Consider the following 20032-nt stretch of genomic DNA (forward strand, 5'->3'; position numbering starts at 1 on the left):
TTTTAACAAATATGCATAGGAAACAAAAAATGAATCAGTTCTGCCACAAGGTGAGGGTCCATGCAGAGATTCATTCACAGATAAGAAAAGGATTTCTTTTTTTTTTTTAATAATTTTAAGACAAACCAAGATTTTTCATCATTTGAAGATGACCTTGCATCACCACTGAGAATAAATGGATTGCATCTTTCCTACTCCAGTTTTAAACACTGCACAACTCCTAAGCCCCATGTCAATTGGCCAAGATTTCTTTCAGCTTGAAATACCAGTACTGGCAGGCAGTCATAAACACACGTTGTGTTTCTACTGAAAAATAAGGTTTACACTAACTCAAGGAAGCCTTCTGGGCAGCTCTGTAGGTATCTTCCATCATTTCAGCTGCAAAATGATGCAAACCAAACCAATATCTTCTCTGCAGCGAGCACAGCTCCCTGCAAACACACATGCTCACACGTAGCCGTCAATGGTTAGGTGGTCTACACACTCATGGGGGCACAGCTCCCCTGTCTTCACCACCATAGGCACCTGCTTCACCAAATACGGTTCTCGGAGCTGATCAGTGATGCTGAGGCTTTCCGTCCTTAGCTTCAGAGTCTAAAATGTCAATGGAGTCACTAAGATCATGGTGATGCCGGTGATGAGACAGGTTCTCTTTGTGCTTTTGGTCCATGTCTGACATAACACCCATATCCCCTGCTGAGGCACCATTGCTCAACACTGGAGGTGGTTCTCCTTCGTAATCCTGAGGAGTGTTGAGCATTGGTGTTTTTGAAGCAGCACTTCCTAGTTTAGATAAGGAGGAAGCTTCACTAGGCAAAGGACCACCAAGGAAAGGAAGTTTCTACACAAATAAAAAGACAACAAAAACATTAAGGAAAGCTATTATTCACAGACGTCAGAGATATACAAAAGACAACTGTCAACGTAGTAGTTCTGTGCCAGTGCCTCTTTTCAGCTCTGTAATCCAGCATTAAAGTACCTAGGCATAGATCCTTCCATGTTTGATACAAACATCATTGTTTAATTATTAAAACTAAAATTTCCATCACTCACATTAATCATGCAAAGGACAGTGATGGTCTTTTCCCTGCTGACTCTCCCATTTCTGTATTTTTTAGGGGGTTTTTGTTTTTGTTTTGGGGGTTTGGTTTTGTTTTTGTGTTTTTTTTTTTAATACACATAGAAAGGATATTCCAAGCACATCCTTGAGCATAAAGCAAAGCCACACTTCTCTTTTCAGGCAGCTGTACAGTACTGTGGTGGGTTGATCCTAGCTGGATGCCAGGTGCCCACCAAGCTGCTCTAACTCCCTTCCTCAGCTGGACCGGGGAAAGAAAATATAACAAAAGGCTCATAGGTTGAGATAAGGACAGAAGATCACTCAGCAATTACTGTCATAGGCAGAACAGACTCAACTTGCAGAAATTAGTTCATTTCCTTGCCAATCGAGTAGGGTAATGAGAAAATAAAACACTCAATCTTAAAAAAAAACCTTCCCCTCACCTCTCCCTTCTTCCCAGGCTCAACTTCACTCCTGATTTCTCTATCTCCTCCCCCTGAGCGGCACAGAGGGACAGGGAATGGGGTTGTGGTCAGTAGGTGTAGGGGTTGCTCAGGAAGACAAAAGTAATAACGAATGTGTCTCCCTCTCCTCCTCAACCCTTCCCTTCTCTTAGCTTTTCTCACTAAGCAGATGTCATATGGTCTGGAATATCCCTTTGGTCAGTTGGGGTCAGCATTCCTGGCTGTGTCCCCTCCCAAGATCTTGCCCATCCTGAGCCTGCCGGCCTTTGGGGGTGAAGCTGGAGAGCCAGCCTGGCTGCTGGGGAGCACCTTCCTAGCTCCCAGTACCTGATATTTACCTGTTAATATTCCTGATATGTTAATATTCCTGATATTTACCTGTTAATATTAATATTAACCTCATCTCAGCCAGACCCAGTATGTATGGAAACACAAAACTACAGCACTTCAAAAGCTAACAAGATGATCTACTTTCTCACCCTCTCTCTCTTGCACTGATAGATACCTACACCTTCATACAGACAAATACAGCTCTCTGAGGAGCCTGATCTGAACTGACCAAACCATGAATTGTGTTGCTGTTTAGTTTATGATTCTGGGTCAAAGGAGAGAAATGGGTTATTCTGGACACAAGATCTCTGTCCTCTAATAACACAGAAGACAGGTGGTAAATATGCAAGATTCCCCATCATTTTTTAGCAAAGCACTTCAAATCCAAGGAATCCACTTTTAGAGATTAATTCAGCTGACATGATCCATATGTTTTGGCCATTACTTGCAAGCCTACTTGAGTAACTCAATTGTTTTAATACCTGGCTGATCATCGGTTTTCCAATGTTTCTTGTGAATGAGAAGGCGGGAAAGAAAAATGTTGGGGGCAAGTTGAAAACAAGAATATTTCTGTATACTCATTTATGTGTGGGAAGAAAAGCATTCTTTTCTTCTCTCCCTTGAAGTTTGCTGCAGGCAGAGTTGAACCCCAGATGCACTTTTAAAACCTGCTTTGTTTAGAGAACTGGAACATCATGAGCCTGCAACAGAACTTGACCAAACACAGTTTTTACCTAGCAGGTGAGAATTTTGGGTAAATCAAACCTATTTATTACAGCAATGTCACTTAACCTCTCATTTTGCCCAGCATGTTGAAACAATTGTTCAGTGCCAATGTCCAGTCCCAGTTACATTTGCCAAAACCATGTGATTTTTAAATATTATTAAGATTCAGGACTCACATTTTCCAGTTCAGATGCATCGTCCTCCAGTTTCACCTTTTGGCTCACACAGTTTAGCAGATGGTCCAATACACACTGTTTTGGATGCATTCCTTTGTCAAAGCGATTATACATCCCACACCAAAACCTCAAGAACAAGGCAAGAAAAGAGAATTAGGTGGCCAGTTGTTCACTACTGGCCAACAAACTAGATGCTGTTTAAGAAAACAAAATTTTTTTTCAACAAATTCAGATTAGTAATTCATTTTTAAAAACCACCACAGCCTTGGATTATAAAACCAGGACAAGTATTAATGGGAAAATTTTCATAAAGTTGAAAAAACTTTGAGAATTCGAGTACTTTTGCATTATGATCCACATGCACTGGCAGCAGGTATTAGTGTAAGATAAAATACACTTTTTCCTATAGCATACTCACTGGAGGCTTGGGCAGTTCACCTTCAAGTCCTCAGTTTGCCCTACCTCTCTACTGTTATTAAAATCCTTTGCCCGCCAGTAACCACACACAGCACTTAAAAATACATTTGCACGGTGCTCTCTCTCAGCAGGGAACAAGAGTGAGCCAGAAACAAAGCCAAACTAACCACTTCAGCTGTAACAGCCTGAGCAAGCAAACAGACATGGCAATAAGAAATCCCTCCTCGTGAAAACCACCCTGACTCCACAAGCCTGGGTGTGACTGGGCACTGAAATTCCTGTTTGAAAGACTTCCTTTTATATATATATACACATATAAAAGAAGGAAAGGAGTAACTTCCTTTAACAATTGCCTACACTGTCATGTAAATTTGACAGAGCAAATGGGGGGGGGGGGGGGGTGGGAAAAGGGGGGGGGGCCAGGTGCCTATCAACACATTAGAAGTTCTTCTTTTCCCTGGCTTTCTCCATCCTCTCCCTCAACACCAAAGAAAAAAACCCCAAACTTTAAATTACGGTATCTGCACTTATTTAGCAATTACCTGTGCCCTATTACTGTCAGTTTATGGATGAGGAGTGGAGGGGAAAGGTAAAACAAACCATGCTAATCAGTGAAAATTTTATTAAATCTGTATTATAATGAAAGAAACGTCTCCCTTCTTCCCCTTCTTAAATAAGCAACTTACTGGAAACTAAAAGGTAGTGTGTTAGGTTGAAGCTCTTTGTAAGCTGTAAATCCTTTGTACAAAGGATTTCTCAATTCCTGCTTCTTCTGTAAGAGGAAAGGCCACAGAGAATGGGTCTTCTCAAAGATTCTGTCAATTACAAATAACATCTAATCACTAAAAAAAAAGAATCAAGTTAAGTAGATTAATAACACTAACTGTTCTGAGTAGAATGAGATTAAGGGAGCTAAGAATTATTTTACACAGTATTTGATTAATTTCACAAACATAAGATACATCACTAAGGAATGTATAACCATTTAAAATGGACACTATCCAGGCCAAAACGGGTATCTGCAAGTTATTACTGTGGTCCAAATTAAAACACCTGACTTTGGGGATATAATTAATCTATAACTTTTTTTCCCCACACTATAGGACATAAGGATCTATCAAGACAAAATTACCCTTAACCAATCTACCATTACATTAAAAACACAAAACCAAACACAACCTGCCCTTTTTCTGATATTTACAGTGACTTCTAGACTGCTGGCTCTCTAAACTGCCAACTCACTTCAGATCCTCACGCTCCTTATGACAGGTCCCAAGGAAGTTGCCAAACTGGCAGGAGTAGACGTGGTCATGGATTTCAAGAAGGAAACGCTCATTAAACTCAAACGTGCAGGGGAACTGCTGCATGAGCTGCCAGACACATTCAACAAACTGAGTGAAGACAGGGGATACTTCTTTGGGGTCACCACACAAATGGCCACACCTAGAGAGATGCAAACAAAAATCTTGTTAAGTCTTGTGTCACCCAACAAAAAAGAATCCCCTCACCATTAAACAACGGGGAAGTTTTCTTCACTACTAGAATAAGAAAATATTCTGCAGAGTCAGAAAAAACCCCACGTGGTTTGTCTTGCAGCAACTGTAAATTAAGGAGTGTCACCCTCAGCATTACTTGTTCTCCAAGGGTACCTGGTAGGGTGATGAGAATCGTGCTATGTCCCTTTCTCTGAAGTAAAATTAGCAATGGAAGAGCCTATGTAACAGACTTGCAAGCATCACAAGAAATATTTGGGAAACAGGAATCCTCGAGCCTATGCTATGATCTTAGCACAAGGGAAAAAAGGCAAGGTTCTTCATATAAATACCTATTGTTCAAATAGAAGAAATTAATGCTAGCCCTTTATTGGGGAAAAAAAGTTGACATTGGTAGGATTCTGTCTGTCTACTAGGAACAGTAAGAAACAGTGGCGAGGGGAAAAAAAGTGTCCTCTGTGATCCTGTATGGATGTGAGAGTATTTTATGGTGCAGGCAGAGCCACAATGAGCAGCAACAGCCACAACAACCTGATTTTCCTCCACGTGGACATCAAGAATGAAATCCTGGCATGAAATTACTCAGAAAGAAAAAACTCAAACAAAGAAAATCCCAAAACAACAATCAAAACCTATTTTTACAGCTTTAGATGAAGTTCAGAAAAACCTTACCTCCTCTGCAAAAATCTAGCCAGGGATCTATCAGTGTTCATTACAACCCATCACAAAAGAAAAAAACAACCAAGAAAGGAATGATAGCATTTTTGGAAAGCAGCCAAACACTATTGTGCTGTAATGACTGTTCTTTCTTAAGAGAAAATCTTGGGGCCGAATCCTACTTTTCTAGGAAGAGATATAACCAGGAAATCCACAAAAAGGAACAAGGCATCCCCAAACTTAAATGGAAAAATAAAGTAAGATTTATGACACAGATCTATCTGATCAAATCCCAGTTCCTGGTTCTGTGATTCCAACCACAATACTTTAAGGAAGCAGCACAAAGGATTGATTTCCCTCAGAACTGTAAGGCATCAGCCACCACTATGAGAAGAATGATTTTGTCTACTGGACTAAAAGTTCATATTCGCGGTCAACGCTGAAATTCAGGTCTCAAGTATTTTCTGTATTTATTGCCACATTCTCATATTTGGAAGAATCCTTTATAACAGAAGAATAGGAGGGGGTTTTGGTGGGGTTTGAGGTTTTTGTTTGTTTGGTTGGTTGGTTGGTTTTTTGTCTTAGTGCAAGAAAGGTGAAAACAGTCTCTAAAGAAGCAGAAACAACGACCACAGAACACTGATTTGACTAATAATGATCACACAGCAGTTTATCTTTGACTGCTGCTTCTAATACACCAGTATAAGGGTGTGCACATTGCTTATTTCCCCCAGTTATGCTTTAAGGAAACTGTTTTGTTTTATTATTGAAAACAGGAATCAGTTTCACAAGGACAAAGCTTCAATTTTTAACATAACAGCACTGAATAGACTGGTCCCTTCCCTCATATTCTTTTGGACCATCTCAGTTTTTAATTTCTATATAGTAAATATAACAAGTAGTAACTCAAGGTAATATCCCTACTAGATGCAGGCTGTCTATTACAAGAATGACAGCATTTTTAATCTGCCTAGAGAATGCAGATCAAGTTGGTTTTTAGTATTATATTGGGCTCAGGTTTATGCTTTGAATTTGGTAGTCAAGTCCCGAAAAGGATTAGATGATATTTTCTTCCAGGAGATGATTGCAGAAGAATTAACATGTCTTACCAGAACATTAGCACTCCTGATATAATAAAAATCTGATTTGAGAGGTAGGAAAACACTCAGAATTCAAACAATTTGTTCAAGACTGTATGATTTTGTAAAGTAATAAAAAAAAGCACTGATGAAATAAAAACCCCAGGAGATACTGGCTTTATATCACCAACTTTATATCAGTGTATTTTCCAAATCTTCTCTCCTGCATCCCGTGTTTTCATTTAAATTTTTCATGGGAGTACATGAACCTAAAAATGCTATTAGTTTCACACCAGTTTCACCCAGTCACTGCACCCAAGATAACGTGCTTTTCTTACCTGTGTGAGAACTTGTGGCCCATCGCAATCCACTCCTTTTCTATTAGGACCTTCAGTTTCAAAACAGAAGTTAAAAAAAACCCAAATATTACTTTGTTTAGAAAAAGCAAAACGAATCCTTTGATGTTAAACTCTGCAAAGCTTACAACCAATGCTACCTGCTGACCCTAATGTTATGAGCATATCCATAGAAGCCAAAAGTGATTTATAGATTAGAGCTATCCACAGTTACCAGTACAATGGCACTGTTGGAATCAGAAGTTATTTCAAGCAGGTCTAGTGCTATTATGAGGGAGTTTCTGTGTTGTTATAATCATAACATATAAACACACTGAGCTAAAAGAATTAACAGTTTAGTATTACACCAGGTACTATTTAATTCAGAAAGAATAGTGATACTTAAATAAATCAGCAACTGGAATTCAACAAATGTTTAACACACAAATAGGAATACAAGAAGCACAGCTGTGTGTTGAGGAGCTCAGGATGAAAGCAGAAGAACTAGACGGCTATTTCTCTTTTAAATTTAAATTTTAAATTTAAACAGAATGCCTCTACTATATGTAAGAAAATAACAAGAAGCAGTATTTTCCTTAAAAATATGTCTCATAATGAGCCAAATGCCTGATACTGAATCTATTATTACTTGCCTTCCTGGATCATGTTTAAAGATCAATTCCTGTTATCAACATCCAGAGACTTAAAGAACAAAAGGAAGCCAGAAATTCACAACAGAGTTGTGAAATACTCTTTCCTAGTTCATACAGAATTGTCCAGAGCACAACCAAAGCCCAGGCAGATTTTTCACACCCTGATGTAATTTTAACTGTTAAAAAAAATGAAGTATAACCCAGAAGCAAAATTAATAATCATAAAAATAGCACGAAATGCAAGGACACAGTCCCAGCAGTGCAACACACTGGAGGAGGCAAAATTGGCATTGTTCTGATTTCAGGGTTTCTTTTAAGGAACTCTTCTGAGAAAGAGCAGCAGCCTGTCTTTCAGGTATTTTAACAAAAGAAGATAAACGGAAAGATAACATCACAGATCACACTGTATTTATGCTTCAAGTAAGAAAAAGCCTGCAGTAGAAGCAAATGGCCAAATTCATATGTAATGGCTTTAAAAAAGGTCTTAAATAATGCATAGATTTGACGGAGGTTATATACAGGTTATATGCTGCCCTGTGCACAAGAATCAGTTCACCCAATTTTCAGTCCTAGCAGGTAAGAAATCATTCACTCTCACAGACTTGAATGACAAGTTGCTCCAACTCTTTTTGTGGATTGCTGCCAGAGTTGAATCCTTTGCTCACTCATCTCTTGCTGCAATATCTCATTAGTGGCTCTCATGTAGACATTCAAGGAAACAAAGATTTGGGAAATGTAAATCAACCGCTGCTGTTTTGTGCCCCTGCTGTTCAGAGCAATTAAAGCTTGTTTATAGAATCAAAGCTGTTTTTACATAGATCACCTACTGTTTGCTCCAGAAAATGGCCTAAAACATTTAATTAGGACCTGTTTACATTTCAAATTCAGGAAGTACTTTTTATTTTTGAAATTCCAACATTTGTATTCTTACCATGAAGCCTTTAAAAGTCCTATAAAACGGATCTAAGAGGAGGCTAGCCAGGGAGCAGACCTGTGCTGTGCGATCCCACCCATCAGAGCAGTGGACTAACACGCTGGCTTTTTCATCTTTCACAGCCTGTGAAAGAGACCAGACAGAACAGTTTAGCAGCTTTCCAGGTTGGCTACTGTAATTAAATACTATTTCTTCATCTATATTTACCAGACTGGCCTAAAACCCAAGGGGAAAATTTGTCATTTCTCATCTGGACCATGGATGTGCACCATTTCTGGGCACATAGCTCTCAACCCATAGGAAACCCCAACTAGAATAAAATGCTGTAGCATGCCTTGTCAGCACCACAGACTGCCAAGAAACAAAGACCCCCTGATTTAAAAATGCTCAGTCTTTTGTAAGGCCAAGAATTCTCAGGCCTCTCCTCTGAGGCACTGCATTTAGTCACAGAAACATCTAGGAGGGAGCCAGCTGGGTAACCCACTTGATGTTCTCCACCTGCAGGCTTGTTTTTGAGAGCTGATGCCAACCTGAATAGCAATGTTTTCCCACCTTCTCTCCAGAGACAACACCTCAGCCTTGGAGCAGTCCCTAACAGACAAGTACATATTTTTTAATTCACCTGCAGGTTGAGGTACAGTTTTACCTTGGCAAGAAAGACACCTGCATCCATCACAGCCTTAATGTGCCGTAACCAACCTGAGTTCTCCAGCCCAGTGAGGAAATCGCTCATTGAGGGGGACTTCATTTCACACACTAAGAAACACAAACAAAGGAATTAGCTGACACTCCATTAACAACATCTCCTTTCTTTTTCCCACCTCCTCCTTATCTCTTCACAGAAAGAAAGCCTGGTAGAGCCTAAAAGCTAATATTACCACATTACTTAAGTATCAGTAGAAATACTCTAAGGGACACAGAAACTACTGGTTGCACAGTTAAATAACACAAATCAGAAATTTTTAGCTATGAGAACCTGAGGATCTGAAAACATCCTCCTCCTCTTTCTTTAAATGGTAACTCCTTTTTTTCAGCTGATTTTTTTTTCCCAATAAAGTGTTTAGTGATCTGTTACTTCACTATAAATCACCATCGCACACACATCTAATGGCCACTAACTTGCAGTTACCATCATTTGAAGAAAGGAGAGTTCTAATTTAGAGAGAGAAATATCACATCTAACCTCGAAGGCAACTCAGATGCTACACTGAAACCCAGCATAGAAAATACTTATAGCAATACAGTTCAATAGTCTGTAAGCACCAGCAAGAGAGATTTTATCACTGCCGAAAAATACAGGAGTAAACAAGTATTTATTCTGCCTCTTCTTCCACCACAAAACAAATCTGCAAGGAACAGGCAATTGAGGACTTATACTTGTCATCAGGACAATCTCTTGGTAGTGTGAACAGCCTCATTTTTCTTCAAGGTCACCACAGATCCTGGCCAGCCAATTAGTAGCATCAATTATTCAACTATTTTTAAGCAAAATGACCATTATGCTGGTTACTAAATTATTAAACTTGTATTTTTAATAACAGCACTTGTATTACATTTTAGAAAACTAAGCAGAGGAATGAAGCAGAGGAATGAAGCAGAATGATTTTGAACATCTACCCTGCCCTACTTCACAGTCTTTGTCAGCACAAGGATGGTCACAGTGCTGGAAACTAGCTAGCAGAGTAGGCTGGTTTGAGCCACGCTACGCCATCACCTTTAATGAAACTCCTCCAAAAGTACATTAGTGAAACGACACACCTGATTCACCTCTTCAGCTCCAATGGCTCAGGTAAGTATTTCTTCTGCCTTGCTTCACATTTTTCCCTAAGATCATAACCTCACAGAGGAGCTTAATTACCCGAGCTACTCTGTGTTTTAATATATTTTACTGTATTAAAACATTAATACATTTTAATGTATCAAAACCAAGTTCAGCTAAAGACAATCAAAATAAATTTAAAATAAGAACTATATACGTATGAGATTAAAGTCTTTGGAAGATCATGCCAGAATTTTATTTCAAATCAGAAATACTGTTTAACACTGAAATACTCCAAACTAAACATAGCAAACCCCAGAAAAGTATTTCCTTAACAAATTATGTTAGTTTTCTTTCAATAGCTCATAAATTAACTGTGAGACTACCTTAATGGTAAAGTGTGATATACTTTTATAGCCTTCTTCTTTTAATTTGTCACATTTCAGAAATTCACATGTTATGTAAATAACACCATTAAGGAATGTTGTTATTATTAGTTGCTATTTTTGAACCACTATAAAACTAAGCACAATAATAAATAAAATGTCTAGCAGAAAAGCATTTTAACAATATAAATACTTTCACCCACTTCAATACAGCAAACAAAGTAAAATACTGACTTCGTTTATCTGCTTCCAATACAAAACACAAGTCCACATGCACCTGTGCTCGTAGGATTTATATATTCAGCAGAAGGCTCTGTCCAAAAGTAGCGAGGGGTAATGAAGAATGGCCCCTTGCACAAACTGTACCCACCTTCCAGGAGTTTCTGTAAGCTGTTCCGCATCACGTGGATGTTTTCTATGCCAATAAATTTAAAGCGAATGTTATCGTAATTATCTTCATTCTCATAACCCTTCCCAGCAGCTCGGTTGGCCATGGCATTTAACTGTCAAATTCAAGGGAATGGGAATAGGATAGAAAAGAAAGAGAAAAAATTACAACACACAATACGCAGAAATAAATGAGTGTTTTGCAAGTCCTTCTTTTTTTTTTTTTTTTTAAAATCTCCCAGAAAATATACTGGACAAAGTTGTCACTTAGAGGTACTTCCCCACCACCCAGACATTACTTCCAGCTGTTTCTCTAAAATTACACCACTGTCTCCAGTCCATTAGTCATATGCTTAGACTCATTAAGACCCTGGATAGGGTGGGCAGTATCAGAACCGTGCCCAATTTCAGAATACTGCTGCCATCAAAACAGGTAAAGAGACACTGATCTGCCTTAACTGTGAAACTACATAAAAAGTTTCAGACATGAAAGTAAAACTATGAAAGCCATTTGTATGAGTAACATACATACATGGTGGTATAGAAATAGTAAGAGAATTCCAAAGCTTTTCAGACATACATGCACAGATGAAATAAAGCCACCTGAGGGAAACATAGAAATATTAAAGTTGAGCAGAAAGAATACACCAACCAACCAGAACTGCAGAAGAGAAGTAGAAAAGAAATGAGTTGCTCTAACAATTACTCAAAAGAGCTCAAGAGCCACCAGGAAATCTTTACAAGTGACCAAAAAAAAGCAAAAAAAAAAAAAAGCACCTCAACTCCCCCAACTCCCCCACACATTAATTTGGGAAGAAGAGGAGTGATTTGCCTCCATGGAGAGGAGAGAAGGAAGAGTCAGATACTGTATATACTTCTTCAGAACAATTAAATAATCCTAGTGTTTCAGTGATACCAAGACATGTTGTGTTAGAAGGAAAAATGTGGCAAATAATAAATTCTCCCTTTTTCACCAAATACTTTAGAATAAAATTGCCATCAATGATACATTTCAGTGGAACACCTATGATACTGGAAGCTGCCTGTACCAGAAGAACATGTAGTGACTGCTATAAGCATATATACAATTACAGAACAGGTTATCTCTAGGAATTGTCATACTACAAAAAGCCAAAATTCATCTTGGAACAACAGGTGAAACATTTACTGCTTTCCCAGAAAAGACTTTTTTACTTCTTGCCCTTGCCATAGTTTAAGTAAATCTGTAGTTTCTATAAAATAACTGCAGTATCTGAACAGTGAAGGATGTTCTCAGAAAGCTCAATTTTAAGATACTTGGAGCACTTTTAAATATTTGCATTTAAATGATTGTGTACTATGAAAATCCTTGTGTTCGCATTGGCTTATATGAACACTCCCAATCAATATGCTTACAAGACAATCATCTGAACTGGTTTCTAAATTCAGTTCCTCAAGACAACAGTCATTAGAGATTTCATTTTGCAAATATTTCTTCAATATCCCCTTACATAAACAACTCAGAAACAACATTCTAGTCCCAAATAGTGGCTAGAAGAGCTGAACTGGATTAAACTCCAAGCTGCTCATCGTAAGAATATTTATGTTATTTTTACAAGTGCCCATAAAAGCACTTTAGCCTTGTGGAACCAATTCCTAAAGCTTCTCTCCAACTCAACATAGGAAGAACCCAGCTCTGCGGGAAAATGCTTCACTGTCTCAGCCAGTTTCAAGATTCGTCAGTTGTTTCAAGTGAACCTTCACAAACGTCAACCCAGGATACTTCCAGGAGCATTCTTAACAGCACTTAACACTGCAGTTTTATTACACACAAGCAGTCATCGCATTGGCACTGAACCAGGAGCCCGAGACTGAACTGCTGGTTCAGGACTGACACAATTTAACCTCCTGCTGCATAAGAAAGCACCAGCAGAGTTGTGAAAGAAGGGAAACAACATCACCAATTCAGACGCAAGCTTTAAAGGTAGTCACAAAGCCCGTGAAGATACCTTTGGCCTTGTGTCTACAACATACATGAAGGGGCTCCCAGGGTTGGCTTCTCTGATGGCCTGCAGCATTTGTTCGTCCTCCAGACAGCGTGCACTGAACCCAGAGAGAGGTTGGCTACATCGGCATATGGCAGCCTGCAACACACAACAGCCCATGTTCTTCTAACTTTCAGATTGTCTCTACTGCACTGCCCCAAAGAACAGTAATTTGTTGGTTTTAAGTGTCTTATTCTCTGCTTCACTGAAAAAACGCTACTTACGTAGACATCCAGAAATACTAATGGAATATTTCTCCAAGCTAGAAGTTTGGGAATCTGGCTAAGAAGCCCTGCTGCAAGTCTCATTGCTATGTTCTCAAACCCACTCTGCTCTGCCTGATGATCAGTAGCCCAAATGTTAACATTTCTCAAGTTTTCTACTTGATTTCTATTGTTCAAACCATTCTTTTACAGAACTTTGCTTATCAGTTGTCACCGTTCCACACTCAGAACTGCACCGAGTGTGCTTTAGGGAAATCTCAATAGCTGCCAGCACAACTCCATACAGTTGCCCAGGTCAAGGCACGCTTCCTCAGGAAAACAACAATTTGACTGTGACAGCATTTTCCTAACGTCTGCATCTAAGACATTGCTGAGACAGCAAAGTTAAAAATTTACATTCTGGTCTTCAGTGGAAAAAAAAACCTGAAACCTTCACTTATTCTGAGCTTGTGGGGATTTATTTCAGGGTGGTTCCTCCTCTTCAGTACTAAGAAAACCTACCTAAGTTAACACGTATCTTGTTAAAACATTATTCAATATAGATGAGCAGTAGATTTTTTAAAAAAAACCCCCACAACACATAACAAGGCACTGCTGAAAGCTGATTAAAAAAAATTCAGACAGGAAGCTTGGAAAGTTTGTACTTTTTGCACAGCTCTGGATGAATCCCAAGTGTTTGTCTTTAACCAGCTTATTCTGTGACTCGGAACAAACCAATATCAAAGCCGTCAAGAGCAGTGCAGTTCTCAAACGTGAAATCAATATGCTCTAATAATTACCTCATTCTTTCCCTTTGCTAAAAAGGGACTGGACAAGAGGGGCAACCCTTACTCCCCAGAAAGACAGCAGAAAAAGAACAACTAACATTATTTTCTTTATACAAGTAAGAAAGCACCGGAATCCGCCCTCTGCTTCTGAATCTCGAGCTTCCGATCACCACTGCCTTGTTAGCAGCTCTAGGCACCACTATTTCTGGAGGATATGTGTTGCAAACCTAAATGAGAAGAAAGAAAAAAAATCCAGACACTACTATGTAACAGTTCAAAATTAAAGAAAAATTAATCTTTAGCTTGTGATCTAGCATTTATCAACAACAGGAATAGATGTCTGCCATAGTCTATCTGACAAAGTCCACATCTAAAGTTTGAAGTCATTAAGATGCATTTAGAAAAACAACACAAGAAGAAGTGCAAAATAAAACAATGTGGTGAAGGAAACAATCAATTTTGCAAAAAAAAAATAACTTCCTATTAAAAGGAAGTTCTTTAAATCCAGAAATTTTATTAAAGTTCCCAATTTGTCACAAAAAAGAGAAATTAAGAACAACTGTATATTAAAAGTTCCCTCTAAATCATATTCAACTTGAAATGAGCTTCCAGCAATCAGGTAGCATCCTCAGAGACCAGCTTTATCCTTTTTCCTCAAACAAATAGTCATTTCAGCACATATTCCACAGATAAGCTATTCTCCAAGTTTGGCTTTACTTGAGGCTAGAAATTTTAAAACATAAGCTGGAAACCCTGAGGAAATTATAAAGTACTGGCACTTGAGAGTTAAATACTAGCAACATAAAGCTTCAGAGTGATTCGTGATTTTAGATGCTCACATTCAGATGCCCTCATCAGCTAATAGAAAGAGCACCTCTCGCGTTGTATCTCAATTCAGGCACCCAAAGATACAGTCATTTAAAATTAAATTTTAAATTACCAGTCACTTCTGACAGTACAGGCTTATATTTCTTCAACCCAAAGCATAACAGTAAAGAAAACTAGTGGGGAAAGGGAATGGAGAGGAGGGGGAAGTGAGTCAAGACTTAATGTATTGGTACGTTCCTCCGAGTTGTGTGCTTTGTCTTTAGACAGAAAGGTCTGACTGTACCAAAGATCAGAAGAAATAAAAAGGGAAATAATAGGAAGCAGGAAGTGGAGTAAATTTGCTGAAAAATGCTTTCACTTAATGTTGTTTAAATCCAACCTGGCTTTACAGGGAAGAAAGGAAAGAAAAGAAAATATCAGCAGCAGACAGGTAGGATTGAAATGCCTGAGAACCCTTATTTAGCAGAAGACTCAACCAAGCAAGGGAAAAAAAAAAAAAAAAGGTCTGTTTTTTGTTACTGTTTTTTCCTTCCTTCGCTACTCCCTTTCCACTCTGCCTCATCTCCCACCAACCCAAATTACTGCCATTTATTTCTCTTCCACGCATCTGTCACCAGCCTAGTGGGACAGGGTTTAGAAATACCAAAAGCAGCTAAGGGTACTCCAGGTATTTTTGAAACAGATGGTTTGACATTTCTCTAGAAAATAAGTATCTGGTACTTTGCCAAGGGGATCAAAGCAAACCAAGGTGACTCTGAAGCTCTGTTCTTCCATAGCATCATTATCCACAACTTCACATCAAGATGATGCTGCTTCGATTAAAACCAACTGAGTTCATTTCCTCCCCAGAGGCATCACTTATGCAGCGGCAGAAGGGCTGCTGTATGTCATTAATAACAAAGAGATACTGCATTAAATGGCCACTTCGGGTAAGAATTACCTCATAGTCTTTATTAACATCCGTTATTTCCCAACAGTCGTTTGGGATTCCCATACGCTGGTAATCTACTTTTAAATCAATCAGCTTCCATCCAATCTCCCGGTTCTCTTTAGACATTTTAGGATTGTAAGAGAAAGCATAAAGTTCTTCAGGTTTCACTGGCAAGAAGAAAGGAAAAAAAATTAACTAGAGAGAGATATAATCTAAAGGTCATCTTTTGGATAAGCAGACTGCGCAAGCCAACGAGCTGCAGGTGTACCACAACTGATACGAGGACTGAAAAAATGTATTCAGTGAAGAAAGATCAGGAGATTTAGAAATCATTTACTAAAGAAGCCAAAGGGCTGTGTCTCTGCACTGTGTAGTTGGCTATATTTTAGTAACAGCTATTTTCCTTATGCTTCTGCCTCCTCAAAGACCAGAAGCATGAAGTTTTCTTTTATTGCTTTGCATACTTCACTAACCTAAGCAAACTTAGACTCATTCTCACTCCTTAAAAAAAAAAAGAGTACTATATAGAAGAGTATGGATATTTAAAATTTCTCAGCCTCACAATTATAGGTTTTAATTTGGGGTAGTACCAAGTGCTGACAGTTCACACTGAAATCCTGAGGAATTTCCAACACTCAGTTTCTACATGCAGGAAGATACACTAAAACATTTTGTTAGAATTAATTTAAAGCTCAAAGTGGTAAGTTCTACTCAACGAGTTATTTCCAATTGAATTCACTGCAAAAGGCATGTTAGGCAAGATTTATAACATAAGAAATGAAAGTGTATATCAAAAGATATATTTTCTGTGAAGAGTTCATAAAACAGCTCTTGCACACCTGGAAGTTCATCGTACAACAGAGTTCTGAGCCGCATGGAAAACTTGATAGATGTCTTGAATATTACTGTCAGCCCAACAAAAGCTTCAGGCTGTGTCTGACAAATGGTAATTTCTTCCTCCCTCCATCTCTACCATCCCAATTTCCTTCCCTCTCTTCATAAAATGCAAATCCAACCAGTAACTCATTCAGCTGATTCTCAAGGCAGCAAGTGTTCCAGAGACAGAGTGAAACCTGTCAGAGTCTGATAGAGCAGCCAGGTTACCAGACAGGTAACCCACAGCTGTCAGTCACACATGTGCAAATCATAAATAATTATATGTTCTGCCAAAAAAAATATGAAGCAAGCATACCTACAGAAATTTTAAAATAACAAAAGAGAACTGTTAAAAACCATAAACAGAACAAAAGAGAGAGCTACAGCACATTACACAAATAACCACGAGACAAGAAACTGATGTAATCCCCCGCAGTGACAGCTCCCATGCTTCAAGACACTACATAAGTCTCTAATTTTCAAAACTGAAAGAACAGTAACAGCTTTTAAACATAACACCAGAAACTTGCCATACACAGCATTAGATTCAGAACTAAGAAAACTTCATAGCTCAGGGCACAAGGGAGACGCTGGGAACAGACATAAGCCTTAAATTCAATCAAAAAACCCCAAACTTAGCAAAAAACCATTTGTACTACAGCATTTCTAGTCAAGTCCTAAGCGATGGCCAGCATGAAGCAGACTGGTGCTATTAATTCCCCTCCCTTAGTCCAGTGACATAATTACAAAATGCAATTAAAAATGGCATCCTTTTAATAATGCAGAACTGGTTCAAATACTGGTTCACTGAAGGAGCACCCCAAAACTAGAAGCTGCCATAGACAGAAGCCAGGTAGGAAACTTGGTGGAATGTTATCCTGCAAGAAGAACAAGAAGCCTAAAGATTCATCCATGATGGACTAAAAAGCTGAAGCCTGAAGAGACCACAGGCTTTGGAGGATGTTTTGCTTACACTCTTTAAGAGTGACTCCAAGTCTGGGCAGCTAGAGTGAAGCGTCACATTTCATGACTGAAAAAAGACAAACACTGAAGAGTAGCCTAAACATGCTATTGGGAAACAAAAGAGGTCATCATTTAGAGCTTTACTTGTGGGATTCCAGAAGTCTGTGAACATCTGGATCAACAGGAAAGGGCAGAACTACACAGGGCCAACAGCTAAGTCACAGAAATGACTGACAACAGCCAGGTATGGGATATGACACTCAGCATGAGTGTTACAAGAAAAAAGCCTGAGATGCCACATACAACCTCAGTTGGGCAAATGAACTTCGCACGGGTCTTCAGAAGTTCCTCATGGGAGATCACCTCATTTCCACTCACAAAAGATTTGTGTTTAGTTTGGAAGCAAATGCCCTGGTCCACAGGACAGCACTCTCCTTACTGAGCTGACCCACACAGATCATCTCTGGTGGTGGAAACTGATTCAGCCTGACAAGATTCCAGCAGCATTTGGCAAGGTCTGAATCTTGGGATTGTCCTGTGCAGAGACAGGAGTTGGACTCAATGATCCCTTCCAACTCACAACATCCTATGACTCTATGATTTCACATCCTTCCCCTCCTGTACTGACACCTCAAAGCTTTCTCTATCGCTCAGACGAGCCTTCCAGCTTAAAGTGTTTCAATGATTTGCAAAATGGACTCCCATCCTAAATACCTGGTTGTGAAAGTTTAAGCAATGAGGTATAAACTTCATGACAGTCACGTTCCTGCCCAATAACGAAGTGAGCCACGTGGAAGTTCTTGCAGTGAATAAGGAGTGGATATCCAGCTGTGGTCAGAGGCAATTTTTCTACAGTTGCAATATGGTGATGCAGAATCTGAAAAACAGCAAATAAACCACCTTTTCCAGAAGCTGTTGATACAGTTGCCAGCAGTACAAGCAGATAGGAACTTTCTGCAATGCTGTCAGCTGTTTATGCTTACTGAATCTAACTAATCTGTGACATTTATCAAACAAACATAATAAACACCCAGGCTATGCACCCAAAGGCTGGGTAACCAAGACCAAGGCTAAAAAAACCCACAGGTGAACATAAATCACTTGTAGAGACTGACGTGTAGCTCAGTTCTACCCAGTTCACTTTGCTTTCCCTCCACCCCCACATGCAATATATTCTGTCATTCCCATTTTATTTTAGAAATAATCAAAAAGGCTAGTTTCAGTGCTAATTTTGCACTTCTAAAAGCTGTAAATCCAAGTTTGGTGGCTTGGTATATTGAGTTTGAGATAGGAAACCAGATGAGTTTTTTATGTTCCTGGAACTAACACTAATTCAGTGAGCGACCTCTATCAAGTCACATTACCATTGTGTTCATTTCTTTCCAAAACAGCTGTTTCTCTTAAGCATTTGGTATCAAAAATGCTACCAAAAAAAACCCACTAAAACTTTGGCATTCACAAACTTGTTCATTTTGGATACGAGATATAAAGTCATTGTGATACTCGTGTTTAAAGAGACTCCAGGCATCACAACACACCCATGTTTCTTTTCTGACTTCAGCAGAAGCATCTACGTAGATGAGGTGGGTGGCTGTCAGGTACAACGTCCCATTTGCTGTCTTCCTGTTTGCATAACGATCTAGTAACTTCACATTTTCAACCTGCAACATAAAGAGTATCACAAAATGAGTTTAGCTTTGATGGAGGAAATATCTAAGCACCTGTTGCACCGCAATCATTTCATTTCTAATAGACAACTTAGGAAGCGAGACAGAAAAATGTAAGAATTGGTCTCCCCTGCAACACTAACTCAGCTTTAGACTATAAACTCAAATTATTTCTCCAGCAATCAAAGCCAAAAAGGTTAGGCAAACAGCCAAGGTTCAGCATCAGTGTGAATAACAGGATTACTGGATTTGCAGCCCAGATGATCACAGTTTATTACTGCTCAAAGTTGTAGAAATAGTAAGACAAAGAACTGCAAAAGAAAAAACTGTCCATGTTGAGTACAATCAAAATATTGCTCTGAAAGAAACAGCCCTCTCCAGTCTGACCTCCAACTGCCTGCTCATTATAAAAAAGTATTAGCAGCTACTTCTTGCAACACACTTCCAAGGCATGTAAATGCATTTCATAAACCATACTAAGCTAATTAATAAAAGCAGTTTTAAAAAACATTAGCATAGACATAATAGAATATTAAATGTAAAGTAATTTACATTATTTGATTGATTTTCTCCTGGCCTATTTGCTTTTTAATGAATTTTTCTTTCATCATAAAGCAAAAAGAATGGGGAAGAAAAATAATTGGAAGGACAAGGAAAAGGAACAGTTTAACAGTAAACGATAAATCAGTTCTGGGTATTGAATATATAAGCTTTCTTCCAGGGTCACTGGAATCAGATAAATCATGGAAAACGTCAGCAGAGAAACCTGGAGAGCAGAGGTCTCACGTTCATGCCTTCCCAGTATGCGATGTTTTTCAGCACGTGTAATTATCAGATCTAATATTGCCCCTTTTTCAGGCCCCTAGACACAAGCAGGTCCAGCAAAGCACCTTAGG

The 20032-nt window shown here is 38.9% G+C and overlaps 1 protein-coding gene across 1 annotated transcript; it reads right to left on the reverse strand.

Annotated features, from left to right (window-relative positions):
• Positions 1-556: 556 nt before the first annotated feature.
• On the reverse strand, positions 557-19130 carry MTMR8 (myotubularin related protein 8; the record flags this gene model as incomplete). The annotated part of the gene is made up of 13 exons (XM_010162156.2): positions 557-841; positions 2757-2883; positions 3860-3988; positions 4416-4616; positions 6741-6790; positions 8322-8447; positions 8971-9080; positions 10840-10972; positions 12845-12979; positions 13970-14098; positions 15640-15797; positions 18184-18346; positions 19008-19130. Coding segments are annotated over 13 exons (1869 nt in total), but the record flags the coding sequence as incomplete, so codon positions are not given.
• Positions 19131-20032: the final 902 nt, after the last annotated feature.

Source organism: Antrostomus carolinensis, unplaced genomic scaffold (assembly GCF_000700745.2).
Source record: "Antrostomus carolinensis isolate BGI_N321 unplaced genomic scaffold, ASM70074v2 scaffold9072, whole genome shotgun sequence".
In the NCBI taxonomy this organism is placed as follows: Eukaryota; Metazoa; Chordata; class Aves; order Caprimulgiformes; family Caprimulgidae; genus Antrostomus; species Antrostomus carolinensis.